At 57.6% G+C, this 12,525-nt stretch overlaps 1 protein-coding gene across 1 annotated transcript in view; it reads left to right on the top strand.

Annotated features, from left to right (window-relative positions):
* The window catches only part of LOC119958600 (ubiquitin-associated protein 2-like), a gene marked incomplete at its 5' end in the record, with an annotated part of 52,619 nt that overhangs the window by 24,590 nt on the left and 15,504 nt on the right, over positions 1-12,525 (top strand). Inside the window, 5 exons of the mRNA XM_038787080.1 lie at positions 2,896-3,064; positions 7,084-7,153; positions 8,325-8,517; positions 10,785-10,873; positions 11,903-11,956. Of these exons, the coding sequence (XP_038643008.1) occupies positions 2,896-3,064; positions 7,084-7,153; positions 8,325-8,517; positions 10,785-10,873; positions 11,903-11,956 (575 nt within the window). The remainder of the gene's footprint in view (positions 1-2,895; positions 3,065-7,083; positions 7,154-8,324; positions 8,518-10,784; positions 10,874-11,902; positions 11,957-12,525) is intronic.

Raw genomic sequence — 12,525 nt, 5'->3', positions numbered from 1 at the left:
AGGGGAGAGGTGGGGGAGGGGAGAGGTGGGGGAGGGGAGAGGTGGGGGAGGGGAGAGGTGGGGGAGGGGAGAGGTGGGGGAGGGGAGGGGTGGGGGAGGGGAGAGGTGGGGGAGGGGAGAGGTGGGGGAGGGGAGAGGTGGGGGAGGGGAGAGGTGGGGGAGGGGAGAGGTGGGGGAGGGGAGAGGTGGGGGAGGGGAGAGGTGGGGGAGGGGTTAGAGGGGGGAGGGGTTAGAGGGGGGAGGGGTTAGAGGGGGGAGGGGTTAGAGGGGGGAGGGGTTAGAGGGGGGAGGGGTTAGAGGGGGAGGGGTTAGAGGGGGAGGGGTTAGAGGGGGAGGGGTTAGAGGGGGAGGGGTTAGAGGGGGAGGGGTTAGAGGGGGAGGGGTGAGGTCGGGGGTGAAGGGGGTCCGTGTGCTGAGGGCGGGGCGAAGAAGGTCGGTGGGCGAGGGAGGTCGCGGAGGAGTAGTGGACTGGGGGTGAATGAAGTTGGGGAAAGGTGGATTTGTTGGGGCTCTTTTCGATCATGAAGGGGTTTGGTTTGGGCTGCTGTCCAGAGTCTCCCACTTGCAGATGGTGGGGGGGGGATGGCCGATTGAACAGAGGGGGCGGAGGGGAGATTGAACAGAGGGGGCGGAGGGGAGATTGAACAGAGGGGGCGGAGGGGAGATTGAACAGAGGGGGCGGAGGGGAGATTGAACAGAGGGGGCGGAGGGGAGATTGAACAGAGGGGACGGAGGGGAGATTGAACAGAGGGGGCGGAGGGGAGATTGAACAGAGGGGGCGGAGGGGAGATTGAACAGAGGGGGCGGAGGGGAGATTGAACAGAGGGGGCGGAGGGGAGATTGAACAGATGGGGCGGAGGGGAGATTGAACAGAGGGGGCGGAGGGGAGATTGAACAGAGGGGGCGGAGGGGAGATTGAACAGAGGGGGCGGAGGGGAGATTGAACAGAGGGGGCGGAGGGGAGATTGAACAGAGGGGGCGGAGGGGAGATTGAACAGAGGGGGCGGAGGGGAGATTGAACAGAGGGGGCGGAGGGGAGATTGAACAGAGGGGGCGGAGGGGAGATTGAACAGAGGGGGCGGAGGGGAGATTGAACAGAGGGGGCGGAGGGGAGATTGAACAGAGGGGGCGGAGGGGAGATTGAACAGAGGGGGCGGAGGGGAGATTGAACAGAGGGGGCGGAGGGGAGATTGAACAGAGGGGGCGGAGGGGAGATTGAACAGAGGGGGCGGAGGGGAGATTGAACAGAGGGGGCGGAGGGGAGATTGAACAGAGGGGGCGGAGGGGAGATTGAACAGAGGGGGCGGAGGGGAGATTGAACAGAGGGGGCGGAGGGGAGATTGAACAGAGGGGGCGGAGGGGAGATTGAACAGAGGGGGCGGAGGGGAGATTGAACAGAGGGGGCGGAGGGGAGATTGAACAGAGGGGGCGGAGGGGAGATTGAACAGAGGGGGCGGAGGGGAGATTGAACAGAGGGGGCGGAGGGGAGATTGAACAGAGGGGGCGGAGGGGAGATTGAACAGAGGGGGCGGAGGGGAGATTGAACAGAGGGGGCGGAGGGGAGATTGAACAGAGGGGGCGGAGGGGAGATTGAACAGAGGGGGCGGAGGGGAGATTGAACAGAGGGGGCGGAGGGGAGATTGAACAGAGGGGGCGGAGGGGAGATTGAACAGAGGGGGCGGAGGGGAGATTGAACAGAGGGGCGGAGGGGAGATTGAACAGAGGGGGCGGAGGGGAGATTGAACAGAGGGGGCGGAGGGGAGATTGAACAGAGGGGGCGGAGGGGAGATTGAACAGAGGGGGCGGAGGGGAGATTGAACAGAGGGGGCGGAGGGGAGATTGAACAGAGGGGGCGGAGGGGAGATTGAACAGAGGGGGCGGAGGGGAGATTGAACAGAGGGGGCGGAGGGGAGATTGAACAGAGGGGGCGGAGGGGAGATTGAACAGAGGGGGCGGAGGGGAGATTGAACAGAGGGGGCGGAGGGGAGATTGAACAGAGGGGGCGGAGGGGAGATTGAACAGAGGGGGCGGAGGGGAGATTGAACAGAGGGGGCGGAGGGGAGATTGAACAGAGGGGGCGGAGGGGAGATTGAACAGAGGGGGCGGAGGGGAGATTGAACAGAGGGGGCGGAGGGGAGATTGAACAGAGGGGGCGGAGGGGAGATTGAACAGAGGGGGCGGAGGGGAGATGAACAGAGGGGGCGGAGGGGAGAATGAACAGAGGGGGCGGAGGGGAGATTGAACAGAGGGGGCGGAGGGGAGATTGAACAGAGGGGGCGGAGGGGAGATTGAACAGAGGGGGCGGAGGGGAGATTGAACAGAGGGGGCGGAGGGGAGATTGAACAGAGGGGGCGGAGGGGAGATTGAACAGAGGGGGCGGAGGGGAGATTGAACAGAGGGGGCGGAGGGGAGATTGAACAGAGGGGGCGGAGGGGAGATTGAACAGAGGGGGCGGAGGGGAGATTGAACAGAGGGGGCGGAGGGGAGATTGAACAGGGGCGGAGGGGAGATTGAACAGAGGGGGCGGAGGGGAGATTGAACAGAGGGGGCGGAGGGGAGATTGAACAGTGTGCCCAGAGTGGGAGCATGCGGCATACACGGGCACCCTTGCGACTGCCTGGTGGGCACCGCAGGGGCTTGTGGTGACTTATTGAACCCACCAATCACACTTTTGGTTTGATGGCAGTATCCCTTTAAGAGACCGCCCCTTTAATTTGCCCCTCAGTTCGTTTGATTTCGTTTGCTCCGTTTATTTGGAAAATCTAGTTGGGAGGAGGGTCGAGGGCTCTTTTGGAGGGGTCAGTGCAGATTCGATGGGCCGAATGGGATCCTCCTGCACTGTCGGGGGTCCCGTGATTCTAACTCACCCTCCACGCCTCCTCTCTTTCTGTCCAGCCGGCTCTGTGGTGAAGTCTGACTCGCCCGCAGTCCCCAGTATGGCGTCTCTCTCAAACGCCGTCACGGCCTCGCCGCTGTTGACGCCGAGCGGCCCCCACCCGGCGGGCCTTGTCAGCCTGAGCCACACCGAGGAGCACCCGAGCACCACCGCCCCGCAGCAGAGCAGGTAAGCAAATTAGCATCTATGGCGTACATTCGGTGTTGCGGCCCCCCCCCACGACCTTCTGCGGCCCCCCTCACGACCTTCTGCGGCCCCCCCTCACGACCTTCTGCGGCCCCCCCCTCACGACCTTCTGCGGCCCCCCCTCACGACCTTCTGCGGCCCCCCCACGACCTTCTGCGGCCCCCCCACGACCTTCTGCGGCCCCCCCACGACCTTCTGCGGCCCCCCGCGACCTTCTGCGGCCCCCCCACGACCTTCTGCAGCCCCCCCCCACAACCTTCTGCGGCCCCCCCACACGACCTTCTGCGGCCCCCCATGCCCTTCTGCGGCCCCCCCCATGCCCTTCTGCGGCCCCCCCACGACCTTCTGCGGCCACCCCCCCATGACCTTCTGCGGCCCCCCATGACCTTCTGCGGCCCCCCCATGACCTTCTGCGGCACCCCCACGACCTTCTGCGGCCCCCCCACGACCTTCTGCGGCCCCCCCCCACGACCTTCTGCGCCCCCCCCACGACCTTCTGCGGCCCCCCCCACGACCTTCTGCAGCCCCCCCGCGACCTTCTGCAGCCCCCCCACGACCTTCTGCAGCCCCCCCCCACAACCTTCTGCGGCCCCCCCACACGACCTTCTGCGGCCCCCCATGCCCTTCTGCGGCCCCCCCATGCCCTTCTGCGGCCCCCCCCACGACCTTCTGCGGCCACCCCCCCATGACCTTCTGCGGCCCCCCCATGACCTTCTGCGGCCCCCCCCATGACCTTCTGCGGCACCCCCACGACCTTCTGCGGCCCGCCCCACGACCTTCTGCCGCCCCCCCCACGACCTTCTGCGGCCCCCGCGAACTTCTGCGATTCCCCCCGCCCTTCTGCGTCCCCCCCCCCACGGCCTTCTGCGGCCCCCGCGACCTTCTGCGATTCCCCCCCGCCCTTCTGCGGCCCCCCCACGCCCTTCTGCGGCCCCCCCCCACGCCCTTCTGCGCCCCCCCCCCACGACCTTCTGCGGCCCCCCCCCACGACCTTCTGCGGCCGAGAACCATTTGAGCTGACCTATTTTACCCTCCTCTCGGTCCTGAATGGTCCGCCCCATATCCCGAGACTCTGTTCCCGGGTTCGAGATTCCCCAACCGAGGGAAAAAAACCTCCCGGCATCCCGTCTGTCCCACCGTTCTGGGCCAGAGCTTAACAACGCCAAATTATGTCATGGAGTCCCCTGACCTCTAACTGTTTATCGATTTTGGCGATGATGAGCCCAAGGGCCTACCTTTCAGGTGTTACTCAACAGAGGCCTGAGGCGCTTTTCATCAATAAACAAGCTTTATTCTACGAATTTAGTTAACATTTGTATAAACACACACACTAAGAATTATTATCAACTACAAACATAAAGACCCCGCACAGCAACAGTAATCTATGTATACCCTGAATGAATTCCCCCTTAACTGTTCCAATTCAATAACAACCAAAACCAGAAACCCCTTTTCAAAGGTGTGACCCAGCAGTCTTACTGGTATAAGAGTTTGATTCCTTCCAGAAAGCAATTATCTCTATTAAGTTATTTTTTGTTTTAAATTTAGCGTGCCCAATTCATTTTTTCCAATTAAGGGGCAATTTGGCGTGGCCAATCCCCCCTACCCTGTCCATCTTTGGGTTGTGGGGGCGAGACCCACGCAGACACGGGGAGAATGTGCAAACTCCACACGGACAGTGACCCAGAGCCGGGATCGAACCTGGGACCTCGGCGCCGTGAGGCAGCAGCGCTAACCCACCGTGCCGCCCCCTTCTTTTAAGTTATCAAGCAGCCTGGAAACAACTTTCAAAATGCAGATGGAGAAACACGTCTTTCAACCTGTGCAGTTAAAGCTCAAAAGCCAAAGTAAAAACCCAGAGCCACAGCCCAGCTCCACCCACACAATGACATCACTGAAGCCGTGTGATAAGGCAAACGTTTCTTCGAGAGAGACATTCCCATGACCCCCCCCCCCCCCCCCCCCCCCCCCATTCGAATCTTATACTTTTCGATCAGATTCTCTTGTCCTCGTTCGGAACAACGCATCAGGCGGGTGCGGTGTCACGATGATGTCACTGGACCAGTAATCGGCCACGCTAGAGGAATGTTCCCCATCTCCCCCAAAGGGGAAGGCGGAAGAGGGTGGGGTTTAAAAATCGGGGCTCAAGAGTTGAGGGATTTCTTCTCTCGCAGGGTGGCTCGTCTGCGGAATCCCCCCCCCCCATCAAGGATCGGGTAAGCCGTAAGTCAGTCACCTGGCGGGGCAGGCTCAAGGGGGCAGCACGGTAGCACAAGTGGATAGCACTGTGGCTTCGCAGCTCCAGGGTCCCAGGTTCGATTCCCGGCTGGGTCACTGCCTGTGTGCGGAGTCTGCACCTTCTCCCCATGTCTGCGTGGGTTTCCTCCGGGTGCTCCGGTTTCCTCCCACAGTCCAAAGATGTGCAGGTTAGGTGGATTGGCCGTGCTAAATTGTCCCTTCGTGTCCAAAGATGTGCGGTTTAGGAGGATTGGCTGTGTTAAATTGCCCCTTAGTGTCCAAAGATGTGTAGGTTAGGTGGATTGGCCGTGCTAAATTGTCCTTCAGTGTCCAAAGATGTGCAGGTTAGGTGGATTGGCCGTGCTAAATTGTCCCTTCGTGTCCAAAGATGTGCAGTTTAGGTGGATTGGCCGTGCTAAATTGTCCCTTAGTGTCCAAAGATGTGCAGGTTGGGTGGATTGGCCGCGCTAAATTGTCCCTTAGTGTCCAAAGATGTGCAGGTTAGGTGGATTGGCCGTGCTAAATTGTCCCTTAGTGTCCAAAGATGTGCAGGTTAGGTGGATTGGCCGTGTTAAATTGTCCCTTAGTGTCCAAAGATGTGCAGGTTGGGTAGATTGGCCGTGCTAAATTGTCCTTCAGTGTCCAAAAATGTGCAGGTTAGGTGGATTGGCCGTGCTAAATTGTCCCTTAGTGTCCAAAGATGTGCAGGTTGGGTGGATTGGCCGCGCTAAATTGTCCCTTAGTGTCCAAAGATGTGCAGGTTAGGTGGATTGGCCGTGCTAAATTGTCCCTTAGTGTCCAAAGATTTTTTTTTTTTTTTTTAATTTAGATTACCCAATTATTTTTTCCAATTAAGGGCAATTTAGTGTGGCCAATCCACCTACTCTGCACATTTTTGGGTTGTGGGGGCGAAACCCAAGCAGACACGGGGAGAATGTGCAAACTCCACACGGACAGTGACCCAGAGCCGGGATCGAACCTGGGACCTCAGCGCCGTGAGGCGGTTGTGCTAACCACTAGGCCACCGTGCTGCCCGTTAGTGTCCAAAGATGTACAGGTTAGGTGGATTGGCCGTGCTAAATTGTCCCATAGTGTCCAAAGATGTGCAGGTTAGGTGGATTGGCCGTGCTAAATTGTCCCATAGTGTCCAAAGATGTGCAGGTTAGGTGGATTGGCCGTGCTAAATTGTCCCTTAGTGTCCAAAGATGTGCAGGTTAGGAGGATTGGCCGTGCTAAATTGTCCCATAGTGTCCAAAGATGTGCAGGTTAGGTGGATTGGCCGTGCTAAATTGTCCCTTAGTGTCCAAAGATGTGCAGGTTAGGTGGATTGGCCGTGCTAAATTGCCCCATAGTGTCCAAAGATGTGCAGGTTAGGTGGATTGGCCGTGCTAAATTGTCCCTTAGTGTCCAAAGATGTGCAGGTTAGGTGGATTGGCCATGCTAAATTGCCCCTTAGTGTCCAAAGATGTGCAGGTTAGGTGGATTGGCCGTGTTAAATTATCCCTTAGTGTCCAAAAAGGTTAGGAGGGGTTATTGAGTTACGTTGATAGGGTGGAAGTGGGTCGGTGCAGACTCGATGGGCCGAATGGCGTCCTTCTGCCCTGTATGTTCGAAATGTAAAAGGTGTTTGGCGGTAGCCCAGGGGAGGCCCTGTCCCGAAGCCTGCCCCACTGGCGCAGGCCCTCTTGTGCTCGGGTCCCCTCCCTCGGCCATCAAAGCCACGGTGTATAAATATAATTTATCTCCTCTTTCCGTTCTTCCAGCGCTGTGTCGACCCAACAGAGCAGCAGTCTGTCATCTTCATCAGGCCGGCATTCAACTTCGACTCACTTGGTAAGCATATAACACACAACGAAAATCTTTCTTGATAAGCCCTCACTTGTTCAAAGGAATGTGCAATCTTTAATCTTCCCGTGTACTGCTCCCCCTGGCTGTCAGGCACATTAGCCAGGGTGCCAACTCTTATTTATTTATAGAGTACCCAATTCTCTTTTTTTTTTTCCCCCACTTACGGAGTAATTTAGCCTGGCCAATCCACCTACCCTGCACATCTTTGGGTCGTGGGGGGAGAGACCCACGCAGACGCTGGGAGGATGTGCAAACTCCACACGGGCAGTGACCCAGAGCCGGGATTCGAACCTGGGTCTCCGGCGCCGTGAGGCAGCGGTGCTAACCACTGTGCCACCGTGCCGTTTCCCCTCCTGGGTGGCACGTTTTCTTATCCTGCCCCAGAATCCTGGGTCAGGGTGCTCAAGTCGCCCTTCGTACAGGATGTAGCGCGAATTGATGCGACCTCTTCACCCGATAAGATCGTCCCATCGGCTGATTGTACCTCTCGTTAAGTGCCCAGAGATTCCTGCTGGGGTGGGGGGGGGGGGGGGGGGGGGGGGGGGGGCGAGGCCTCGATGGCCGGGCCCAGCGTTTACCGCCCGTCCCGAATGGATCCCTCGAGAAGGTAGCCGCCTGTTGGTGTTGGTGTCGGCAGGCGCTGTTCAGGAGGGAATTTTGTCGCAGACGCGATAAAGGAAACGGCCGATTATATTTTCCAAGTCGGGATCTGGGGGGGCGGTCGATTGTGGCACGGAAAGCAGCCATCCGTCCCATCCGCTGCTGGCTCTTGTCGAGCAACCCAGTCAGTCGTCATCTCCCTCGTCGAATTGTCCCTCCATCTCTCTCTCTTCGCTCGGCGGAGAGCGAACCAGGCTTCTCCAGCCCGAACCCTGTAACTATAAATCTTCTCGTCCCTGGGCCCACTCGGGTACATCTCCCCCTGCAGCGCCTGGACGACCCTGGCGCCCTTCCTTGCCCGCGGTGGCCGGTAACTGGGTGCAGTCCTGTCGGTGGGGTCTAGCAGACGTTGAGAAAAGTGCGTTTGTTTCTGGAAATGGTTCGCTGGACTCGTGTTTCCTGCAACACCCAGCTGCCAAGTCCAAAGCGAAGATTGGCTTGAGCTGTCCGTTTTTTTTACTGTTTTCTTTTAATTCCCCCCCCCCCACCCCCGCAGCACACAAGCGCGGAAAGCGAAGTCAGCCTCCACTCGTCCCCCAGCACGTTCGCCACGGCAGCGAGCACCGTGTCCGTGGCCCCGTCACCAAGTGTCTCCAACACCCTTGGAGGGGTGAGCAACCTGGGCCTGAGTCTGGTCAGCAACTCCACCGTGACCGCTTCGGCCCGCAGCTCTGTCGCGACGACCTCAGGTAACGGGCCGCTTGGGCGGGCGGGCGGGAGGGAGGGGGCCAGTGGAGCGACCCTGGCAGGGTGGGAACGGGGGGTGGGGTTTTGGGGGGGGGGGGGGAGTAGCTTCTCTCCGATTCCTGCCCCCATTCTGCGAACCATTCCCCCCCCGCCTCCCTCGATCGAGTGTCCCAATCGTCGCCCTAACAGACAGCGAGCCCCATTTCCCCCCTCGCTAGCCGACATTAGCCGCCCGGTCGAGCAGCACGGTTGATTTTCATGTTCCCCCTCCTCGCTTTCAATTAGCTCTGCGTCCTTGCCCCTCTCTCGCTATCTCCGTCGTCAGCTCCAAGCCCACAACTCTGCCGGGTCTAAGTCCCTCCGATGCTGCTCTCTTAGCAGATTCCAATTAGAATCCCTCCGATATTGGCAGCCGTGCCTCCAGCTGCCTGGGCTCCCGAGTTCTAGAATCCCTCCCCGCTCCAGCCCGTGTTTTAGATCTTCCCCCACCCCCGACCAGCGGGAACGATCTCTCAGCGTCCGCCCATCACAATTTCGCAACGAGCTGGCCGCTCATTCTTCCAAACCCCAAGGGAATATAAACCCGATGTACTCGGCCTCTCATCCGTAAATCTTTTAGGGACCGTGCAGGCCAGAACCGGAGCCCCGGTTATTCCCGATGTGGTTAAACCCTGTATATCATAGAATTTACAGGTCCATTGTACCCTGAAGGTGGCAACGCAGGTCGATAGTGGTCAAGAAAGCATACAGCATGCTTGCCTTCATCGGACGGGGTATTGAGTACAAGAGTCGGCAGGTCATGTTACAGTTGTATAGGACTTTGGTTAGGCCACATTTGGAATACTGCGTGCAGTTCTGGTCGCCACATTACCAGAAGGATGTGGATGCTTTAGAGAGGGTGCAGAGGAGGTTCACCAGGATGTTGCCTGGTATGGAGGGTGCTAGCTATGAAGAAAGGTTGAGTAGATTAGGATTGTTTTTGTTGGAAAGACGGAGGTTGAGGGGGGACCTGATTGAGGTCTACAAAATTATGAGAGGTATGGACAGGGTGGATAGCAACAAGCTTTTCCCAAGAGTGGGGGTGTCAATTACAAAGGGGTCACGATTTCAAGGTGAGAGGGGGAAAGTTTAAGGGAGATGTGCGTGGAAAGTTTTTTTATGCAGAGGGTGGTGGGTGCCTGGAACGCTTTGCCAGCGGAGGTGGTAGAGGCAGGCACGATAGCATCATTTAAGATGCATCTGGACAGATATATGAACGGGAGGGGAACAGAGAGAAGTAAATCCTTGGAAAATAGGCAACAGGTTTAGATAAAGGATCTGGATCGGCGCAGGCTGGGAGGGCCGAAGGGCCTGTTCCTGTGCTATAATTTTCTTTGTTCTTTGAAAGTAAAAAGCTGACAGACCGCCCAGCTCCATCCACTCTCTGACATCATTGCAGTAATATAGTGCAGAGGGAGTTTTACTCTGTATCTAACCCCGTGCTGTACCTGTCCTGGGAGTGTTTGATGTGGACAGTGTAGAGGGAGCTTTACTCTGTATCTAACCCCGTGCTGTACCTGTCCTGGGAGTGTTTGATGGGGACAGTGTAGAGGGAGCTTTACTCTGTATCTAACCCGGTGCTGTACCTGTCCTGGGAGTGTTTGGGGACAGTGTAGAGGGAGCTTTACTCTATATCTAACCCCGTGCTGTACCTGTCCTGGGAGTGTTTGGGGACAGTGTAGAGGGAGCTTTACTCTATATCTAACCCCGTGCTGTACCTGTCCTGGGAGTGTTTGGGGACAGTGTAGAGGGAGCTTTACTCTGTATCTAACCCTGTGCTGTACCTGTCCTGGGAGTGTTTGATGTGGACAGTGTATAGGGAGCTTTACTCTGTATCTAACCCCGTGCTGTACCTGTCCTGGGAGTGTTTGATGGGGACAGCGTAGAGGGAGCTTTACTCTGTATCTAACCCCATGCTGTACCTGTCCTGGGAGTGTTTGATGGGGATAGTGTAGAGGGAGCTTTACTCTGTATCTAACCCCGTGCTGTACCTGTCCTGGGAGTGTTTGATGGGGACTGTAGAGGGAGCTTTACTCTGTATCTAACCCCGTGCTGCACCTGTCCTGGGAGTGTTTGATGGGGACAGTGTAGAGGGAGCTTTACTCTGTATCTAACCCCGTGCTGTACCTGCCCTGGGAGTGTTTGGGGACAGTGTAGAGGTAGCTTTACTCTGTATCTAACTCTTGTGATGAACGCTGAGTATTAATATTTTGATTTGATTGATTTGCAGGAAAGGCGCCTCCGAATCTCCCTCCTGGGGTTCCACCATTGCTGCCTAACCCGTACATCGTGGCACCCGGTCTCCTTCCCGCATACCAGGTGAGGAACATGACGGGGACAAGGAACGTGCAAGTGTGTCTTTCGGCATTACGGGCGGCCTAGAATCGGAGAATCCCTGCAGTGCAGGAGGCCATTCGGCCCATTGAGTCTGCACCGACACTTTGAAAAAGCACCGCATGTGGGCCTCATCCCCCGCATTCCTGCAACCCTGCCCTAAGGGACAATTTAGCTCGGCCAGTCCACCTAACCTGCACATCTTTGGACTGTGGGGGTAAACCGGAGCACCCGGAGGAAACCCACGCACACACGGGGAGGATGTGCAGACTCCACACAGACAGTGACCCAAGCCGGAATGGAACCTGGGACCCTGGCGCTGTGAGGCAGCAGTGTACCCAATTCGTTTTTCCAATTAAGGGGCAATTTAGTGTGTTCGATCCACCTACCCGGCACATCTTTGGGTTGTGGGGGCGAAACCCACGCAGACACGGGGAGAATGTGCAAACCCCACACGGACAGTGACTCAGAGCCGGGATCGAACCTGGGACCTCGGCGCCGTGAGGCAGCAGGGCTAACCCACTGTGCCATTGTGCTGTACCTGTCCAGGGAGTGTTTGATGGGGACAGTGTAGAGGGAGCTTTACTCTGTATCTAACCCCGTGCTGTACCTGTCCTGGGAGTGTTTGATGGGGACAGTGTAGAGGGAGCTTTACTCTGTATCTAACCCCGTGCTGTACCTGTCCTGGGAGTGTTTGATGGGGACAGTGTAGAGGGAGCTTTACTCTGTATCTAACCCCGTGCTGTACCTGCCCTGGGAGTGTTTGATGGGGACAGTGTAGAGGGAGCTTTACTCTGTATCTAACCCCGTGCTGTTCCTGTCCTGGGAGTGTTTGATGGGGACAGTGTAGAGAGAGCTTTACTCTGTATCTAACCCCGTGCTGTACCTGTCCTGGGAGTGTTTGATGGGGACAGTGTAGAGGGAGCTTTACTCTGTATCTAACCCCGTGTCCTGGAATTATAAAATGTTATGATATAAAGTGGACATATTCTGTTAACTTCCCCTTTGCCCCAGCCTCAGGTGTATGGCTATGACGATTTGCAAATGCTTCAGACGCGATTTCCTCTGGTAAGTTGTTCACCTCCAGGGAAGGATTGATTTATTTTGGTCTGTGTGATATTGGATAAGTTCTGGGGAGCGAAAGCTTTCGCTTCGGGTCACCCTTTCCAAAATACCTCCCAACCAGATTGCTGCGCCAATTGCTCAGCTGAAGGCTCGTCTAAATGTTTCTGAAATGTTGTGAGGGTTCCCGCATCGACCACCCTGTCAGGCAGCAAGTTCCCCATTCGCCCAGCACCCTCTGGGCGAAAAGTGTTTCCCTCAAATCCCCTCCGACCCCTGACCTTAAATCTGTGCCCCCCACCCCCTGGTTATTGGCCCCTCTGCTAAAGGGGAAAGGTTCCTCCCTCCTCTCCACCCTATCGGTGTCCCTCATTATTCTGTCCCCCTCGATCAGGTCCCCCCCCTCGGCCTTCACTGCTCCAAGGAAAACAACCCCCGGCCTAACCAGCCTCTCTTCCCAGCTGAAACGCTCCAGCCCCAGGCAGCCTCCTGGTGAATCTCCCTCCGCACCCTCTCCAGCCCAATCACATCCTTCCTATAGAGTGGCGACGAGGACGGCACACAGTACCCCAGCT

The sequence above is a fragment of the Scyliorhinus canicula genome, chromosome 30, assembly GCF_902713615.1.
Source record: "Scyliorhinus canicula chromosome 30, sScyCan1.1, whole genome shotgun sequence".
NCBI classification, from domain to species: Eukaryota; Metazoa; Chordata; class Chondrichthyes; order Carcharhiniformes; family Scyliorhinidae; genus Scyliorhinus; species Scyliorhinus canicula.
Note: the sequence above shows the minus strand (reverse complement) of the source record. Positions and strands in the feature narration are given on the sequence as shown.